Source organism: Trachurus trachurus, assembly GCF_905171665.1.
Source record: "Trachurus trachurus genome assembly, chromosome: 15".
NCBI lineage: Eukaryota > Metazoa > Chordata > Actinopteri > Carangiformes > Carangidae > Trachurus > Trachurus trachurus.
The window spans coordinates 28,393,310-28,414,845 of NC_139906.1; the positions used below are offsets into that span (position 1 = coordinate 28,393,310).

The window sequence follows — 21,536 nt, forward strand, 5'->3', positions numbered from 1 at the left end:
TGTATTAGCTTTAAGGTATGAACACACAACAGGATGCTGGCAGCCAGAGAGCTGAAGTCACATTGATAGGCATCAACCAGGTCCATCTGAACTCATGATACTGAAGAATCATTAACTAGCTATATATAGTCATGCTAACATCTGTTTTAGTATGATGTATTTCTGTTTTATTATGTTATCACAGATCCATACAGAAAATTGTACAGTATGTCTGGACATTATTGGGGATGTTTTTTTTTTATTATTCAACATGCTTTTTAACCAAAAACTGAGTGGTATAAAAACTACAGACTGCAGTATATACAATACTTACAACAAGGAAGTCTAGCAAACATAACAACATCTGCTTTCTCAAAACACTGTATAGTTTTTCTTTTTCTTTTTTAAATCAATGCAGCATTAGAGCCATTCAACTGAGAACATAATAAATATAAGCCGGCTGTGACATTTTAACACCATATTTTCTATGGTGGCTCAGTTGTCAAGTCACTCCATGTCCGGGGCGTCCAGCTCACTGAGAAACCTCTGGCATTTGGTCATAAGGACTTTGATGGCGTCTGTGACCAGGACCTCTGGAGGAAGGATGCCAGTCGACTCCACAGTAACTGTGAGAAAAGAGATCCACAGTTTAAAAGACATTCAGGCTCCTGTATCAGCAGCACAACAGACATTTTTAAAAAGAACCAATGTAAAAAGTCAGACATGAAATATCAGAATACTTTAAAGGGATAGTAGCATAGTATATATAGTATGATCTACAAAATAGCCCCCAAGTACTTTAATTGCAGTAGAAGACTCTCTGCACTCCTCCCGTTAGCAACGCAAGCCCATAGCCCTGCCCAGAGATTTACAACATACAGTGTTGTGAACAGACCCAAAGAAACGGCCTATTTTCGTGGCCTAAAAGAGAGCAGTGCAGAGAGTCTTCTACTGCAATTAAAGAACTTAGGGGCTATTTGTAGATCATACAACCCCACTTTAAAAAAAAATGCTACTATCCCTTTAAGTTGAGCTGTCTGATCACCGTCTATAGAGCAGAATGTATCGTACACATAAACATTGTATATGAACGTACAGATGAAGTGATCTCGCACTCTGCCGAGTTTCACCAGGTCCTTCAGGTCGTCGTGTCGGAGGACTTCCCTGCTGCAGGTATCCAGACGACTGTTCACCACTTTGGCAACCTTTTCACCTGAGGTGGATGACACAAGGAGACAGATGGTCACATTTACAACTGGCAACTAGCAGCGAGGCTGTGGTCTGCAGAAAGCCCCTCTATGGGTTTATTCTGTCCCATGGTCATCATAGAAGAGTAGATCTGGAGGACTCCAAAGACTCTCAATGGTGGTGTACACTCAGAAACATAACCACGAATATTGTATTCTAATTATACCAATAGATTCTTCCAAATCTTACATATTGATTGTCTAACATTTTTCTTAGCCACAGATAGACCATCTTTTTCCCAACACAATGAAACTTTTCTTAACTTACTGCATCCATGTGCATCTTATTTATTTAGGTCAAAACTTTGTGTGCACAAACTGATAACTGAGGTTTAATTAATGTCAATGTTCAGTTTTCATAAAAACATTATAAACAGGTGCCTTAAAGGGATAGTAGCATTTTTTTTTAAAGTGGGGTTGTATGATCTACAAATAGCCCCTAAATACTTTGATTGCAGTAGAAGACTCTCTGCACTCCTCCCGTTAGCAACGCCAGCCCATAGCCCTGCCCAGAGATTTACAACATACAGTGTTGTGAACAGACCCAAAGAAACGGCCTATTTTCGCGGCCTAAAAGAGGTTTTACATGAAAAAAATACACAGTTCCATTGTTCCATAATATAATTTTAGGGATTTCTTTAGGGATACGTGAGTTGGTTAGGTCCAAATAAAAACTGTGTTTTTCCTGCACTTTGAAGGGCTGGAAAAAATTATATTATAGCGAACAATGGAACTGTGGATTTTTTCCCCCATGTAAAACCTCTTTTAGGCTGCGAAAATAGGCCGTTTCTTTGGGTCTGTTCACAACACTGTATGTTGTAAATCTCTGCGCAGGGCTATGGGCTGGCGTTGCTAACGGGAGGAGTGCAGAGAGTCTTCTACTGCAGTTAAAGTACTTAGGGGCTATTTGTAGATCATACAACCCCACTTTAAAAAAAAATGATACTATCCCTTTAAGATCTCTATTACATGTTGACTTTGGTGTGTAGGTTTCATTTATAGTCTGTTCAGCTGTTGCATAAAAGACCTCAGCAACAAGTTCACCAGTTCCTGTTGAAACAACAGGAGGCAGAGAGAGAAGTTCACTTCTTTAATGTTACCCACTTCCCTAAAGTCATGATGGGTTAGCTACAGGCAGCACATCAACAGTCTCCATGGAAACAGAAGGTCACTGCAGTATAATCTCTTTCATTGCTGTAAATTTAATAACCTTTCGTGAACTAAGGAAACCTTTCAAGTTAAACATTAAAATAACAACATGTCCCACACACTGAGCCATCAGGGACCAGTAGCAGAACTGGGTTTGCTTCGGAAATGAGAAGTAATAGCATTTTCTTCCACTGCTTTGGCTGATGCTTAAAGGGATACTTCACCCAAAATCGATAATTAAACAATTTTCTACTCGCCGTCATGCCAAGGAGGGGTTTGGAGAACAGAGGTATTTGGATGTTCCATAGTGTGTATTTAGGACGATTCAAAAGTGAGCATTATCCACCACCGCCATTATATGAAATTCCGTTGCCAGCCAGACCCCCCCTGGAACTCCAAAAGTGTTTTGATCATAGATATATAAACGTAGATGCCGCGTTCTATATCTGGCGATACGTCAGTGGGGCCGCCATATTGTGCAGGACACAGAACGTCAAAGCCTGTGAATATTCTCATTTGTCCAGGTCATTTGTCCAGGTACAAGAGGCTTCATCAGTCTGATGCGTACATGAACTGATGAAGCCTCTTGGATGAGAGGTGAAACGTCTTCCTAGACAAAATAACCAAGTCCAGTTGCGTTTGATTTAAATTTATTTGGGAATATTTACAGGTCTACAGCTCTAGGTCACTGAATTGATAGACTACACTACAGTTTGGTCATTTCAATTTGCGTGTCTGTGTGTTTTCCTTTTTTATTTTTTATATAATATTAATTTATATGCGGATCAAGAGTGAGCGAGTGAGCAAGCGCGAGAGAAACAGCAGTGCGCACCAGATACAGATGCAGGTTAGATGTTGATTTTGTATAGGGACTTTGTTGCACCCAAACATTAAGCATATCACCGTGGTGCGTCTTGAAATCCCTCTTTGTCCAAAGCGGGAGATGACAGAAAGAGTCTGAGAACTACTTAATTGAAGCTACATTGTTGCGAGTTGGCTCCGGCGTACAGGAAGCTCTGCGCCGTGCGCACTGTTTCAGCTGCTTCTAGGATAATGTAGTTAACGTCCCCAGCGTAAATGACGCCTGTGAATAGATTTAATCAAAATCTGGGGTTACAACCATGGTTACAGCGTTTAGAACGTCAGTCCTTTAGAACTTATGCCCTGCACAACATGGCGGCCAGCAGACGCATGGTGGCGCTGTTCGGCAGTATGGAACGCGGCATCTATGTTTCTATATCTATGGTTTTGATGAGTCTGAAAGTTCTCCAAACCCGTCCTTGGAATGACGGTGAGTAGAAAATTGGTGAATTATCGACTTTGGGTGAAGTATCCCTTTAATAAACCCACATTGTTGCAGTGCCTGCGTCCAGGGGACTGTCACACAGATGTTAGTCAATATAACCACAGTAATTGGCCGCAGTTATCGTCGTAGTTAAAATTTCAGCAACTGGCATTTCTATCATGATAATAGCTCTAGTCTCCTCATAGACACACAGCTCCTCACTGCTACAGGACTGTATGCTGACGTTCATCCTGCCGTCTACACAGCGTGGGTTAAATTACACATTAGTCAGGTGAGATTTCGTACCGTCGACATCTTCCAATCCGATGACTCCTCGTGAGAAGCAGCGTTCCAAGCGCTCGGCCTTCTCCCCCTCCACTGGCTCCAGCAGCGTGATCTCTGGCAGCAGGCGGTAACTGGCTGTGGCCACTGGAGAGAACTTGGCATGGTCCTTCCCTGAACGCACAACAGAGAGCACGGCTTAGAAGAATACTCACTGGTGAAGGTGACTGTTAAAGGAACATATTCAGATTTTGAAAGACACACATAGGCCAGATCAGAGCGTCTACACTCACCGATGCCTTTGACACAGTGCATGGTGATGTCCAGCTCCTGTCCCGGTCGTAGCTGGGCGATGAGGATGTCGTCGTGGACGGGTCCGATGCTGGCGTCTGCAAACACGTCCGCTTGGTTCCCGAGGGGGACCCACTTTATGTCCTTGGAGTAAACTGAGGTGAGACGGCACAGGACAGGGGGGGGGAATCACTGCATTACTAGAGATCTCTTTACATCAGTGCCTTGATGAGACCAACTGTTGAACTGACCCTTTGCACGTGATGCCACATTCCACTCACACGAAATATGAACGCCATGACGGACAGCAGAAGAACAGTGGACGTCATAGTTTGAAGGTTGTTATGGAGAAATAAACCCCGACAGGAGGAGTTCCATACCAGCGTTTCCACTAGAAAAAAATGGCACCGGACAACGTGACCGGCAGGTTTTCAATTTACCAGACAAATGTTTGAAATTCCGGTCAAATATGATCTGAATTTATTGAGCTTAAAATGATAAATGATATGCAGCCAGGTCAGTGTTTCCCACAGGTTTATTGCCAGGACACTGTGGCGGGGGTCGCGATCGTAACGTCCGGGGAAGGGGGGGGTGGACCGTATGAGTTTTGTTTTTACCGGGCACGACTGTCATGCATGTGTGCGCTGCTCTGTGTGTGTCGATGACGGAGAAAGAGCGCTATGTGGAGATGACTGATCGGAATGATGTTGCGCTGGTCAAAAAATCTATTAATGGCGGACGTAATTTACTGTTAATGCCGTCAATTGACCACGTAAACTCTAAAATTAATATTGCACAAGCCTGCGCTCATAGAACATAAAGAAGCTGAAGGCCTATTCTCAGATACAATAATTTGCAAACATAAAACACATCTTGGACTGGCTCATTTCATAATAACGCGGCGTGCTGGCAACTTGACATAATAATAATAAAATGTCTGCTGCTTTGCAATAAAAACTCTACAAACAAACTGAAAAAAAATCCCTTGACAAGTTCTCTTTTTTTCCTTTTACTTTTTACGCATTTTTGCATGTATGAAATGTGCTGCAGCTGTTTTAAAATCAAATGTGTGCAGTGTCTCCGCGCAGCTTGAAATGTGCATCAGTCGTGTGACTTTGCTCTCCCCCAGGTGACTTCACTGTGCTGTTTTGATGCAATTATGCAGAGTGAAGCCTCTCTCCACTCGGGGTAGATGTCGCTGAAATCTCTGATTTCGTTTTTGTTTGTTTGTTTAATAAAATTCTAATTGTGCTCTGACTCTGAGGGAATATTTTCACCGGACATTTTGACCGGCGGGGTTAGAAAATTCCGGACTTCAGCAGATTTTACTGGTCAAAGTTACCGGACAACGGAAACCCTGTTCCATACATCCTGTCAGGGTTTATGAGTAAAATAATTAATTTGAAACGTAATGTTGATCTGAGGTGCAGCTTGTGGCTAATGCACAGGTACTGCTGGGCAAAATGTGTAAGAGGGTAAGGGGTTGGCTCTCTGAACTCCTGAACCAGGTCAGTGTGTCTGTCAGCAGCATGTTCTGCCAAGTTGGTCTGTGTGGGTTTCAACCATCTGTTACAGACCAGCTCTGCCCTGACTGGCGGTTCTGTGAGCTTATTGATGCCATATTTCTCTTTGTCCATCGTCTTTGTCGACAAGCCGTGGACACTTGCACCTGTTGTGCTGCTGTAAGAGGTGCAGCTGCGTCTGACAGGGAAAAAAATGTCTGACATGCCCTCTGTACCAGCAGGAGCAGAAACAGACAGAGCTGCAGACACACACTGTTGCAGCGAAGTGCGTTGGTCACAACAGCTAGCTTGAGTAGCGCCGAATTCGTCTGAACAAAATTGTAAACAGCTGGTATTTAGACAAATTAACGACACACTGCTGATCTAAACGGCTACTTTATCACCTAAACATGTTTGAAATGTCGATAAAGTGATAAATTTACAGAGTTTAGGCGAACATTAAGCCAGATCCAAAACAGACACTTTTGGCCCCACTTAGAGATGGGAATTATCCATGTGGCAACTGTGCTCAGTGCCACAACACATGTAAAACTCCTAATTTTAGACATCCAAGATCGGGCAAAAGTTTTTCTGAAAAAGGCTTTATCACATGCAGTACAGAAAATGTTATCTATTTACTAAAATGCCCTTGTGATAAGATCTATATAGGTAAAACCACACGCATGTTAAAACAAAGAATTAGTGAGCACAAGAGCTCCATCAGACGTAATGATGTGAACTATCCTGTAGCCCGCCACTTTAATGAATTTTCTCATCCTATCTCCTCTTTACGATTTCAGGGCATTGAGCACATTGTATTGCCAAGAGGAGGAGATGTGGATAGAAGGTTATGCCAACGGGAGTTATTCTGGATAGATACTCTAGACACACTTCAACCAATGGGCCGGAACGAGGATTTCGATATGCATGTTATGTTGTAATCCAAGACATTTTTCTAGAATGTAGAGACTATGGTTTATGATAGCTTTTAGCTTGATACCTATTCATAGCTCTTCACTCGATTAATGTACTGGTTTTATTTCTTCTTCCTTTTTTTCTTATAGGTGTTTCATGTTTGTATATGTGTTTTTTCTAGATTGTTTAAAGAAAAAATGAATTGACTGTGTTTCACCCTGTAAACTACAAGTCCCAAGAGGTGGAGCTTCCACCACCAGGGTGCACACAGGTGTATTGCATATCACTGATTGGATTGGGGAGTGTGTGTGTTGTTCTACCTGCCTGTCCATTGTTTCAGTGTATTGCTCTGATGAAGGTCGTCTGAGACCGAAAGCTTAGCCTTTAATAAAGTGAAATTGCATAGATCCAAGTGTGCGGAGATCTTTCCCTTCAGTTTGGACACTTTTTGATACCTCCAGCACCTTGGCAGAGAGCCAGCCGGGTGAAGCGGCAGCCCCCTTTTTGCAGAGTTTAGAGCTAAAATGAAATCAGATTCTGACTGCTGATTTCATCTCGGGTAGGAGGCAGGCTAACACTACCTATGCACTTCCAGCGTTTGAGCTAAGCTAATTAGCGGTGCACCAGCTCTGCCCGTATCTCCCTTGTTACTACACGCACAGTCGAAAGGATGGTGTCTATCTTCTGGTCATGGACTTGGGAGTGAGGCAAGACACGAAAAAAAAAAAGTTGGCGTATCCCTTTAAAAACACTGTCATAGTATCAGAATACAGTTCAACCCTGCTGCAGAGTCAGACAGAAGAAACCTACCCATGTGGTTCAGATACAGCTCTCGTGGGTCAGAGGAGTCTTTGCTGGCTCTGGGGTTCCTGCTGCATTTAATCTTCAGCTGCAGCTGAATTGTGTCTATTTCTGATCCTTCCTCCTCCGTACACTCCTCACCTGGAATAGACAGAGCAGATAGAGCAGATTTTATACACACGTACATGTAATGCCTTAAAGGGATATTTCAACATTTTGGCCAATTTGCCTATTGTCATAATCCCTATAGTTTTTGGAGTATGTTCATTACCTTTAATTGTCGGTGCAAGCTGTTTTTAGATCAGTGGGGCAGAGACGCGAGCTGCTCAGTTAACGCAACGGAGGCGCACGGTAGTGATGCGCGGGCCGGGTTTTTTTCCAACCCGCGGGTCCCGCATCTATGAAGTATTCTGACCCGCCCCAGCCCGCCCCGCACCACCGCATCTACTTTCACAACCCGCCCCGACCCGCCCCGCTGCTATTAAACGTCAGACAGCGGCCTTTTTTACTTTGAAAGGGCAGACAGAGGTGCTGTGTTGCCGGTAGCTTGTCAGTGTGGACTGTGGAGCTCATGAGGAGTGGGAGAGTCACAGTGCAGCGTGCAGCAGCCGCGGCGGCCGCCGCCTCTCGTCCTCCCCGGTCCCTGCTCTCAGTGAAACCAACCCCGCTCTGCTGATGCGCCCAGCCGCCGTCTCATCCGGTTCCCTCACACCTCCGCCGGCTTTCCCGTCAACATCAGCGCGGCCCTGATAACACACTCTGGACTTCATCGTCGCAAATAAAGTAAAGATTTCTTGACCCGCACCGCCCCGCCCCGCCCCGCGGGCGCGGGCTACGGGTCAGCCCGCGCATCACTAGCGCACGGACAGTATTTCCACGTTTCCCTCATCAAACTTATACACAATCCAACAACTTCAAAACGCTCTGGTGGAGAAGTTGTGACCTGCACATTCACCACACTATGAGATAATAACGTATAATTATGTAACATTACGACACATGAAGCAAATACTCAGAACTACTTGCCTTTGAAATCACTCCGCCCAGCAGCCATGTCAGAAATGTAGTTTTGGTTACGCATTTGCCTCAAAAACAACTCTGTCTAAGATTCGACTATGAAAATTGACAGCGTTGGTTGCTTTTTAACTTTTTTTATTTTTATTTACAGAGTGTTGTATTTGTGTTCTGTACAGTACAGTGGATATAATGTGCTGTGGCAGAACTGGCAGTTTAAGTGTTTAACCATTCTGAATTGGTCTGGATGAGGATATGGACTCTAAACCCACAGAGACTGTTTCTGACATCTTACTCTCTTGCACAATTATCACTAATGTCAGCGTGAATATGTTAACATGACAACTGTCTGGAATTTTTGTAAAATGTTTCTGCTTTTGATGACTGGTGGGGGAGGAAAGAGGAAGTGTTTGCTGCACAGGCATTGAGAAATCATCTTTTTGAAAATTAGGTATGAAGTTGTACTACTACTCTCTTATATCACTGTATGATCACAAGTGCACGAGCAGCTTTATCACATAAACCTTCAGGCTTATCATATCAGAATGATTTCACTTCATTAATAAAAGGCCTCTGGTACTAATTATCTGAGGGAAGACAAATATGACAAAAATATGAAATCAGTATTTTCATATCTTCTGTTGTTCAGCTCAGTTTCAGGTCAGAGCCACAGCTCATCAGCACAAATTATACTGAAAATAAAAATAGATTTCCATTTAACCTGGTGTGATTCTACAGATTTATTACTGAATGATGACTCAATGAAACGCTGTCCAAGCCCACACCCACTCATCAGTCGTTCGTACAGCACAGTACACTGGCAGCTGTGTGGACTGCTGTGGTTAGAGTGTTTCATGGTGTTATTGTACCTGTGCTCCTGTACTCAAACAGACGGGGGTCAGCTTTGATGGGGATGAGACCCAGTCTGTGGGCCAGGACTTCATCCTGGACTATGGAAGTGTTGTTATAGATGAACACCTTCTCTATAGCCATGGTCGGCACCTGCAAGCAGAAACAATGCAAAGAACATTAAAATCTAGAACTTTATTTTGGAAATACAGATGCACCAAATTTCAGTTTCTTCAGATTCAGCTTTATATATAAAAAAAAACAAAAAAAAAACATTCACAGGTGTTTGGATGAGACACTAATGACAGTACGGAGGGAAAGGGAACATAGAGGAAAAAGTACAATAATCAAGGAAAATACATTGAACCACACTTGTTTCCAGGTGGCTTTGATTGAGGACATCAGGATGTTGACTGGTCACCGAGTGCCACACTTTAAAGGGATAGTTCAACATTTTGGCAAATTGGTTTTAGGAGTAGGTTCATTATCTTGCTTTAATTGTCGGTGCAAGCTATTTTTAGAACAGCGGAGCAGAGCCGCCAGCTGCTCAGAGCTATGCTACGGAGGCTTCTTGGTTTCCCTCATCAAACTCATCAAATACACAATCCAACGACTCCAAAACGCTCTCGTTGACAAATTGTGACCTGGACATTCACCACGCTGTGAGATAATAACGGAATGTTATGAATGTAATGAGACTGCTTACCGAAAAACTGCCCCCGATGGAAACACGCATGTATTATCTCGTCGCGTGGTGAATGTGCAGGTCACAACTTGTCCACCAGAGTGTTTTTTTTGGATTGTGTATTTGATGATTTTGATGAGGGAAACCAACAAATTCCATTAGCCATTAGCCATGGGCCAATTTGCCAAAATGTTGAACTATCCCTTTAAGACTTTAAGACCCCCCCCCCACTCTGCCTCATAGGAGGACAGATTTGTTTTTTTTTATATCTCATGATCTAATTTTACATGGCCTTCTGTCTGTCATAATCCAGTGTATTTTCCTGGTCTACAAATGTATTTTTGATGTAAATAGAATGATACAATGTAACTGCAAAGGTCAGTTTTGAATATTAAAATTTCCCAAACCACCAAGACAACAATGACACCAAACAATCCCCAGTACTATGTTGCAAGTATCCAAATACATCCATCACATCAGAGGATTAACTGAAACTAAAACCAGGTAATCACAGTCAGAGCTGTTAAGTCAGAGTGTGATTAAACTTCTCTCCATGATGTATCCAGGTTTGCATGGCTGGATCAACCACCCAGGTATAAACAGAGTTTGATCATCTGTATGTATCAAGCTTATGAGTGGTCAAATTGACCTGTGTTTGTGTCCTTAGAAGCCACTGAATGACCCAACATGATTAAAATGGGAATCCCACCTCTGCCAGTAAGATCCTTCTGAAGGCGTTGGCGATGGCTGCGTCTATCCCCACCATGTCAAACTCCATGGTGCTCTCATCCAGACTGACCATGTCGATTCTGAAGCTCTGCAAACAGACAGTTTCACTTAATAAGAAACATTATCATTCTGTCAACTCACAACATACATCCGTTTCATTCAGTGTTCACTCTCTGATAAATGGTAGACTCTTTATTTCTTTTGGAAATATGAAATACTTCAGTTTTTCCAGGTTTAATCTGTAAAAAATTACATTTCTAAAGGATAAATACTTCTTAACTAATGTCCTCATGAAGACAGAGAATACGGCCTGGAACTAGTGAGGACGTCAATGACATATGTGCTCAACCCACATAAGGACATGACAAAGTTTAAGTGAAGTGTGTGAGTGTGGCCACACACACACACACACACACACACACACACACACACACACACACACACACACACACACACACACACACACACACACACACACACACACACACACACACACACACACACACTAACAAAAAAATACCTTTTGAAATTTTTCCATATTCCAAGTGTCATCGTAGCCAGGGTAGTTTCCAGGGTAATCTGTTGTATGGACCTAAACAACAACAAACAATCATAAGAATAGAATAGAATAGTAGACCTCTTGTCTACTTTTCAACAAGAATGACATAATTACAAATAACACTGAAAAAAGGTGCACTTAGTAGAAGAAACCTTCCCTAATTAAGATTATTGATCATCCTCAAGATTTGCAATTATCAAAGGAATCTAATCTATTATTAGTACTGGACTGGTATAATCAAATGACATCAAATGGGATAGCTGTTTAATCTTAGTGGGTGACCAATGCCCATCAGCTTTCAATAATTCTTAACTTTATAAAAAAAAAAGAAGTGTTTTCCTTTTCCAGGCCTGGGGACAACATGAATGTCCGCAGTGCACCAGAAAAAAAGGGCATTTTCAATCACAACTGGTGTCCAAATGATTAGATGGTCTCAGTTAGTTTGAGTAGCTACAACACTGAGCCTTTTAACACCAGGTATCACTGCGCTGTACAGGTGTTCTATAACCATTAAACATCTGTCCAGAAGTAACATCTTAACGGTCGTCACGAGAGGATGGAGGGGAAGAGAGTGAAGCCTGTGTATTTCAGAGCACACCCCCAGGTGCGTTCACTGACACCTGCCCACTTCCACACGAGAGAAGAGCAACTACGAAGCTAGTTACGTAGAGACTTGTGTGTACCAGTACCAGTCCAGTTGCAGGACTATTTCTGTTGGCGTAGGGAAATAAAGGCGCGCACACATATAGAGAGTACAACATCACTCCCTCTCGTGTGATGTTGCTTCATTTTACTATAAACCGAAGAATACAAGCAGAAACGGACGCACAAACAGAACCAGAGTGCAGGAAAACATGTGTAACAGTCAAAGTTTCCCGGGGAGGAACTCCAGTCCTCCTCAGTGTCCACATGAACCCTGGACATACTGGGACTGGTCAGTGTGTGTGCTCAGGGTTTAGTATCACAGTCACGCAGACAGACGTAATGACTGTCACATTATTCCTACATTAACCTGACTATCTGCAGTCAGATAGCGTTAACTTAGCTCGTGTCCAACACAGGTAACGTTATAGCGCGTGCAGGTTTCACGCGAGTTGACGAGCACGTGCGGGTCAGTGTAACCGCAGAGAGACACGTGAACGTCACAACTAGACAACAACGTAATAAACAGTTGAACATTTAAACTCAAACTTACATTCTTGATGCCAAATTCCCCGAGTATTACTCGATTCCGTATCTCATCCACGTTACTCATGGTCGTCGCCATTTTGTCATGTAGACTTAGCTCCGCCCACACTTCCGGACACGCTCGTACTGCATCATCACCACTGTATCGAGTCAAAAAAAGTTATAAAGTAGGTGCAGTTGTCACTTTCAATGTATTGAAAAGATAAAATAGGAAAAAATACCACATTGATATTGCCTAGGAGAATTATTGATATAGCGCCTACACTGGAATCAAATAGTAGCCTATGTGGCCTACAGTAGCCTAAACTTCATAATATAGAATAAAAACTCTAGGCTATATGAGACCTGTTCTCTAACGTTTTGATAAACAACAAGCTTCATTCTAAATGTTTAATTCTGTGTATGAATCTGTGACCGCCACCTGTCAAGGCACCATGCACGAATTCTTGCACATCCACGTTCAAAGCATGACAAAAACTTAGAGTTAGACTTGTTTAATATCTGAATAACGGATGTCTAAGGTCCTTCAATAAGCTCATACATGCCGTATAACATCACAGAGTCATGTGACAATTAGGCTAATTACGGAAGGAAGTGGTTATTGTATGAATTACAAATATGAAGCTTTTATGTTTGTCAGTGAAGAATGCAGGATTATACAACAAGTAGTTCCGACCAAGCAATCTGATTGGTCAATAAGACATTTAGAACGTGCTCAAATCAGCATTACAGCACGGCTGACTTATCACTGAAAATATTACTTCGCCATGTCATGTTGTTTATACATCTCCATGGCAACATGGATTTTTCCCCCTTTTTATTTTCAGAAACGTAATTTATTACTCGTGAAAATAAATCACAAATTACATTGACCTCCTGTAGGTTGTTCCTGTCAGCTGCCAAAGTCACATTTATAGAACAATTATTTTATTTTATTTTTTGTTAATATATTGTAAACTTCCCCGTTACAGCCGAGAGGATTGTCTCCCTCCCATAACGTTACAAAGTCGGAGAGTTGTGATCGCGGTGAATATGTTTTTTAAAATATGGCCTGGAGCAGAATATTTCATTGGATAAAACGGAGGTGATTACCTGTATGTTTCTCTCTCTCCCTCTCTCTTGCTTGCGCCAGATTGGGCTTTTAAATAATCTGGAGTAATCGTTTGGCTTTCTCTATCAGCTGTGTCGGCGACACGGCGCTATAACTTCATTTACATGTAGAGTTTGCGGTTGTAGAAGCTACATATGTGAAAGGAAAAAAACGGCATCTTTGTTATAACTTGGGCGAGTTTGTGCAGTATTGATTTAGTTCGGGAAAATCCGAGACCGCGTTAAAACATGAACGTCAGCTCAGAGTTCACTCATCTGGGACTAGAAAATCATTTCTGTTGCTAGGTCGTTACTAAGGTTCGGACTATTTGCTGTAGAGGTGAACTAGGTTCCATTACACATAGGAGTCTACTGACGTGACTGATTGTGTTTCAGTTATTAGTCAGACCCCATTTATTTCCATGGAAACGGGAAGCACACTCGCAAAAAACTTTAAATTTTGAGAGCAAAATGTCCATCAACATGAATATTTATTTAATTATAGGCTACGCTTTATTTTGTTGGTAATTGTTGTATAATCGCATACTTCGGGGATGCTTGCGGACCTCGGCGCAAGCGCCTCGGTCCTGACCGCATCACCGTCGTGCTCAAATGACGTTAAAGCACACCCTCTCGGGTAATATTTAAGCAATATATCACGACAGGCCGTGGTATATGCTCATTATACCACGGCTAAGGGGCGTTGTTCGGCCCGACGCGAAGCGGAGGGACGACAACCCCCTTGGAGTGGTATAATGAGCATATACCACGGACTGGAGTGATATATTGCTTTTATAAAACGGTTACGAATAAAGGCAATATAAAAGAGGGATACGCAATCAATTTCATGTAGTTTTATTCAACCAGAAATACACATTATCCAATAAAATAGCCTCACTGTGAAAAAATAGTCCCACCTCTCCAGACGTTAGCTCCAAATTAGCTCTGCAGCTCGTCTTTTCCTCTGCATTTTTTCAGGTGAAAGTCACTGCTCAGTCCCCTCTACCATTGTTAACCCTCTCCGGAGGTGAAAGTCAACCTTAAACATGTGAATTCAACTACTTTAGTCCGTTATTTAACATCGTAAAAACATCAGCTGTCTGTTGCTACGGACTGCAACAATCCGTTGTCATGGATACATGACAACAACTTCCATTCATACCAGTCATACGTGCCTGAGGCGGAGTGATAGCTTACGCTGTGATAAGGTTTTAGAATAGTAGCCGTGGTATATGCTCAATATACCACGGTTAACAGCCAATCAGATTGCCGGATTTCACCTTTCCGTTTTATAATGCTTAATTCACCATACACAACTTTCAGTTCTAACAGCACTATAGCCCTGCAGGTGTTTCCTACAGGCTGCAGTCAGTGTTCTGTTAAATACTGAAGTGTTGGAGGAGAGTGTGGCAGATCACAGCCGTACCACAGGTGTAGTTATGGTGTTCCCTGAGGATGATGACATATCACTCATAATGTGAATATATTCCTATTATTGGCCGCAGCTGACTGTTGTAGGACGTCACTGCTGTGTACCACATTAAAAAAAAGAACAAGAACAAAGAACAAGAACTTTAACTTTGAGTGTCACTGCTGTATGACTCACACACAAACTGTTGTTTTCAGATTCAGAACTAGAATCACCTCATGTCTGCCTCCACCATATACTTTCAGGTTACATCCCTGTTTTCCCTCATTAAATATTGCCTCATATAAAATATTGACCACTAGGATTAACTTTGTCATAATTGCTGTGTAAAGTTTGGAGTGATGACCTTAACCTTTGACCTCTGATCACCAAAAGTAATCAGCTGTGTGCAGATACATGTTTGTACCAAATTTGAAAATATTCTTTAAGGAGCTCTAGAGATAGGCTATTGCATTCACTAGACCAAAATCATGTTATGTGAAGTCAATGTGACTTTGACCTTTAGTCACCACAGTCTAATCAGTTCATCTTTAAGTCCAGGTGAGTATTTGAGAACAGACAGACAGTCAGCTTGGAAACAAAATGCCCCCTCCCCTGACTAAAAACCTGTTGATATAACACTTATCAATGTGTAGCTACTACTAGAATTAGTGGTCAGGGCTCCACTTCATATGATAGACATCCCCTAATACCTTAGCTCATGTTTAGCTAAACACAGTGTTTAGAAGCCATATCATTGAAACAAAATAACATTACCAATGTTAATGTTGATCCATCCACTCGAATTTGATAGATGTGGTGGAATTGTGACCAAACTCATGAGTCATGATCTGGGGACCAGGACGTAACAGCAGTTCATGATCATCTGCCATGTAGCTGCTGAGATACAGAATACCATTATGTTTATATAAGAAAAAGAACACTTTATTTTTAACTTTATAGACTGAGAAAAAAGCAATCTGATAGAGCTGGACCTGCTTCAACTCCTGCTTCATACAACGACCACAAGGCTGCAGGCGCTGATATTGACTGAGTAACTGACACTGACACTCCGAACAAATGTTCAGAAGCCAAGAGAGGCCATCATTCACCATTATTCTTTTTACCCTTTATCTCCAGATAATGGAGCTCTGTCCTGTCCAAATAGAAGAATCTCAACAGAATAGAATAAATACCCTGTTATCTGCACATAACGAGGTCATTACTGAGATCATTTAGGTAAAGGGCTACTTATCCCATTATCCCCAAAAAAAGAAAACAAAGCCCTGTTATCTTGAGATAAAGGGATATATTTTTGAGTATTCGCAGCTTCTGTATACAGTAAATGATAATCTATGTCATCCATGTAGGCTACCGTTTTCTGTGGAAAACACAGAGGTACCATTTACAGAATGAAATATCTGTATTTAACTGCTGCATTCTGGATTTGTTTGACCCACAAAAGGTTTAGTTTGGAAGTTAAATATTTCTACAGAGCTGAAGCGTTACCAAATACAATTAAAAGAGTGTTCAGGTCTGATTTCTTTTGGTTTTTTTCTCACTGTAATAATCCTCCTCGAACACTTCTACTTTTATGGAGTCTTAATGATGGCAAATTGCACATATGAGATATCAGAAACAAAATTAGACAGAAATGGAATTATATATGAATATATTATTACACAATTTGCTAAATTAGTTTAATAGGGACTAAATTATAGGCGTAAGCATAACAGGGAAAGTTGGGAACACAGCAGGGAAGAAGTGAGAAGTGTAAGAGAAAAATAAATTGACAAAAAATGAAAATAACATAAATGAAACATTGCTGTATATATTTAATCGTTATCTTTAGAATGAAAATATAATTGAAACATTTTATCCCATGTATTATTTATTAATGAGCTTTCCCAAGAGACTGCATGAAGCCACTGACCACAGCCACACATGCAGCTGCAGCACAGACACTCTTCAATACATAGATACACATTCTTTCATGAGGAGTTCTCTTGATTTTTTGAGAACTATAGAACATTGCAAAGTTTGATTGACACATAAAATAACTAAACTGGATAATATCTTGAAGAATATTACATACTGTATATTCAAAAACCAGCACAGCCAATATTAACTAAACCTAATCCCACTGTTCGCTCTGTTCCCACACTGATCCAGGGCCTGTGAGTCCCATGATCACTGAGCACTCAGCTATGAATAAACACACAGGCATGAGCCTGCAGTGAAGAAGAGAAGATCTGGAGCCTCGTGTCCTTTTAATGTCATCAACACTATCAAAAGAAAATCTTGTTTACTGGGATGATGAAGATGCTGAGTTCAAAATCATGTTTGTTAAATAATACTAATAATAATAATAATATCACATGTAGATGTGCCTATCACTCACTCATATGAACTACCATACCTGCGGTGTGTGTGTGTGTGTGTGTGTGTGTGTGTGTGTGTGTGTGTGTGTGTGTGTGTGTGTGTGTGTGTGTGTGTGTGTGTGTGTGTGTGTGTGTGTGTGTGTGTGTGTGTGTGTGTGTGTTCTTGTACATGCTACTTTGTGAGGACCGTCACCGGAACGAGTTTTTAACCAACAGACTGAGGACATTTTTGGGAAGTGAGGACATTTTGGCTGGTCCTCACTTTTTCAAAGGGCTATTTTGAGGGTTAAGACTTGGGTTAAGACGTTAGGTTATAATTAGGTTTAGAGTAATGGTTAAGTTTAGGCATTTGTTTTGGATGGTTAAGGTTAGGGTAAGGGGCTAGCTAGGGAATACATTATGTCAATGACATGTCCTCACAAATATAGATTTACAAGGATGTGTGTGCGTGTGTGTGTGTGGGACAGGGAACCACAGGTCAAGGGAGAATGTTCAGGTTAACTTGAGGTAACACTGTATTGACATTTGACATTAACATTTATCACTGGATTACATTAGCCCCGCCCCCTCCCTTACACATTCATAGTATTTATTGCAGGCCTGTTGTATCAGATTGCTTTACACTGTACAGGTGCTGCTGTTGTCAGTAGTTAGTTACACATGAGGAGCCTCCTCAACACTGGCAGTGCAAAGCTGCAACAACGTCCAATCCTGGATGTAGGCTATTGATCCAAATATCAATCTGTCATTAGTTTTATCTTAGCATTAGCTTCTTCTCAGCCATTTTCTTTTAACTTCAGTGATGACATAAAACACAAATCTTTAATAATGAGACATTTGATGTGAAGCGTTTCCATTGATGCAGATTGTTCTTTGTCTTGTTCCACGGTCCTTTTGATCAGTCGGGTGGGGGGACGTTTGAGGCCGAAGCTCTGAGCAGCCGTCCTGGCTACCCAACAAACACAGTGTTCAGGTTCTGTCCCTGTCCATCGGCGTCAGTCCACGGCTGTGGTGGTGTGGGTGCACCAGGTCCGGATGGAGCCCATCATTCTGCTGGTCTTCCTGCGGCAGCTGGTGTTCCCGCTCTGCCGGGAGGTGTTGGTGTTCTGGCGGGACAGCTTGGCGGCGCGGCTCGCCGTCTCCTTGATCTGCAGCTCCAGGTGTTTCTGGATGGCCAGGCCCAGCTCCTCGGGGTCCACGGAGGCCCCGTACACCTCCCACGTCATCCCCTCCGCGTCCCACTTCACCTCCTTCACCGGGGATTTAGGAGCACCACCTGGTTTCTTGTCAGTGTTCGTGGGCGGTGGGGTCTGGCCGGAGGAGGAGGAGGGGGCCTCACGCCGGCTCTCCTCCGCCAGGCAGATCTGAGGGAAGACGTGGGCCGAGACGGTCTGTCCCGTCTGCACCCCGACGTCCCTCAGCTCCCTGCGGCCCGTCATCGTCCCCATGTCCCTGGTGGTTGTGGTTGTTCTGGCTCGGCTGATGGGGGGGCCACCACCGCTGCCGCCGCAGCAGCAGCACCCCTCTCCGCCGAAGTGCTTCTGGGACTGTGGGCCGCCGCCGGGAGGCAGCGAGCTGACCCAGGAGCAGCTGAGGTTGCAGCAGCGCAGCAGATGTTTGGCATCCAGGCCCGTCTCGCTGACAGAGGAAATGAGGCGAGGCAGGGTGAGGTGGTTCATCGCCGAGGGAAGCACCGTGGCACGCTGCTGGTCACAGATCTGCTCCAGCCGGGGCTGCAGCTGGGAGGGGGTGGGGATGGGCTGGGGGTGGCAGTAGGCCGCAAATGTGTCTTCAAAGTTGGCATGAGGGAGGTAAGAGCTGTAACACAGGGCCTTGTCACACTTGGGGAGAAGACGGGCCTTCTCTTCAACACCCTCCCTGGGGGGCGATACACACCCACACCCGGCGTGCGGCTGCGGTGCAGCGGCCTCTCCACCGGTCACCCCCCTGCAGGTGGTGGTGACCATGTTGCACTGCTGCAGCAGCATGGGCTGCTTGCAGGCCAGCGTGGAGTGACTGTCAGAGACTTGGATGCTCTGATCTCCCCCTCCGCGGTAAACAAGGCCACAGGCCTGGCTGTCTGGAGCGTGGGGGGGTAGTGAGTCTGAGTGACTCCTGTGAACAGGCAGAGAGGCCACTGCCACCGCTAGTGTCCTGCCAGCCTGAGGGTTAGGACTGCCGGTGACGATCACGCTGTGGTGCAGGGGCGCAGACGTCTCAACCAGGCTTTGAGGGCGGCTCGACACCCTGGGGGGCACACAGTGTTTAGACGGACTTTGTTCTTGTTCACCACCAGGCGCTCTGCTCACCCTCAGACCGCTGCAGTTGGCTTCTCTGCCGGGAGGAGATGCGGTGCAGATCTGGATGGTGGCCTCCATCGGCTCCTCCTGGCAGGAGGGAGCTGGCCCTGCAGCCGGTGCTGCTGGTCCCACAGCCTGGGTGGGGCTCTGGGAGGTGTCACAGAGGAACTGACCACAGAGGGTTGACTCCAGGGAAACACCCCCCACCCTCTGGTTCAGCTCCAACTCAGGATGCCTGGCCTCTGCCATGGAAGACCTTTAAGATGACATAAAACTGTGTGTTTAAATAAACACCACAACAAATTCCTTATACGCTAAAAATAACTTGGCAATAACTGGACTCTAATCAAGGCCGTAACCACGTAGTCAACATTGGGGGGGGACCAAATCTATCTCTTTCTATATACTGTAGCTATATATACCGTACTTTCCGGCCTATAAGCCGCTACATTTTAGGCCCGCCCCGGTGTCCCAGCTCTCGTCTCTGCACACCGCAACACAAACGCGCTCCGTAACCCGTAATCTTTTGTTTATGATGGTTACGACTACACAAACACACATGTCGTAACATTGTGTAACGTTATCAGCCGCTCCATTTATTGATTTTGTTTTTTATTTTAAACAAATGCACATGGGCGAAAGGAACGTAACCAAAACAGTGGAAAAGCGAGCGGCCTATATATGAATTTTCTTTTAAAATTTAGCTGGTGCGGCTTATACTCAGGTGCGCTCTATAGACCAGAAAGAACGGTAAATTCGCAAACACATGGGATACTTTTTAAATTTTTAATTTGTATTTTTTAATCAGCTAGCTATATATTGGGAGGGAGGGGGGTCCCCCAATGCATATGGTAATTACGGCCTTGACTCTAATCACTTATCAATAATAATGTTTGATGATGCCCCATGTAATTACCACATCAGCTGAGATGGAAAAGCATCATGAAGCTACAGAACATCACTACTACACGTGTGTGGGCAAACGTCAGAGTGAGTGAGTCTCTCCAACACAGACCTGTGTGCAGGTGTGTGACACCTGCTGGTGAGAGCAGGTACTGAACCGTCCACCTGTGACTGACTGGTCCAGTCACTGAACAGGAGATGATGACACTCCACAGTGACACCACTGACGGTTCAGTCCCTGTTGTCACCAGCAGGTGTCAGCATTCTCAAGGATCTTAGTTTGGTTCATCAGTTACATTTTTCCTTTTTGATTTCCACTAAATCTCTCTTAAAAACATATGTTTCTGCTTATAAACACATTTTTGCATCAACATAAACAAATCTGAAGTCCTTCTTATCTCACATGGCTGGTCAGGTTACTACAGCTCCCCCCAGTGGACAGACTACAAACTGAAGTGACAGCATACTGACAGCCAGGTCATACATCACACATCCTCTGCTTCATTCTGGTTATTAATAATAGTTTGATATGACACTCACAGTCACATGCAACAACAACAAAAAAAGTCACACTTTACTCCCATAATGCAATGCAAAATAAAAATAGCGGAGCTGCTCACAGGTAGAAAGCAGCTCAGGGAACTAACTGTTGCATTTTTTGTGCAACAATTTGTTTTCTGCATGTGGAAATGAACCTGGTATGAGGTTGTCAGTGTGAAGAAGTGAACTCACATATAATGTAACAGTTTTCTTTCTTCACAGAAGAAGGAAATCAGCTTTCGACAGCGTCTTTAATCAACAGACTGTCCACATTATGATGTCATTCTTGTAAATGTATAACATCCTGAGGCACTTGTCAACACCCCTAGAGCTCACTGTAAAAATGACAGCTTGTCTGGAGGGTGGGGGGTGGAGGTGGGGGTGGGGTCACACCATTACACAAACGAGACACAATGCCTTCATCAGAGAGCTGTAGATCT

The 21,536-nt window shown here is 43.5% G+C and overlaps 2 protein-coding genes across 2 annotated transcripts; both read right to left on the reverse strand.

Moving 5' to 3' along the window:
• Positions 1 to 92: 92 nt before the first annotated feature.
• Positions 93 to 12,568, reverse strand: polr1c (RNA polymerase I and III subunit C). Its single transcript, XM_083987987.1, has 9 exons — positions 12,483 to 12,568; positions 11,249 to 11,320; positions 10,709 to 10,816; positions 9,335 to 9,467; positions 7,461 to 7,592; positions 4,236 to 4,388; positions 3,967 to 4,116; positions 1,076 to 1,192; positions 93 to 605 (listed from the first exon to the last, which is right to left on the reverse strand). Exons 1-9 carry the CDS (start codon positions 12,552 to 12,554, stop codon positions 487 to 489), a joined length of 1,056 nt encoding a protein of 351 aa, XP_083844113.1. The 5' UTR covers positions 12,555 to 12,568; the 3' UTR covers positions 93 to 486.
• A 5,675-nt stretch (positions 12,569 to 18,243) lies between these two features.
• LOC310998029 (uncharacterized protein) lies at positions 18,244 to 19,902 on the reverse strand (the record flags this gene model as incomplete). The annotated part of the gene is made up of 1 exon (XM_083987913.1): positions 18,244 to 19,902. One exon carries the CDS (start codon positions 19,900 to 19,902, stop codon positions 18,349 to 18,351), a length of 1,554 nt encoding a protein of 517 aa, XP_083844039.1. The 3' UTR covers positions 18,244 to 18,348.
• Positions 19,903 to 21,536: the final 1,634 nt, after the last annotated feature.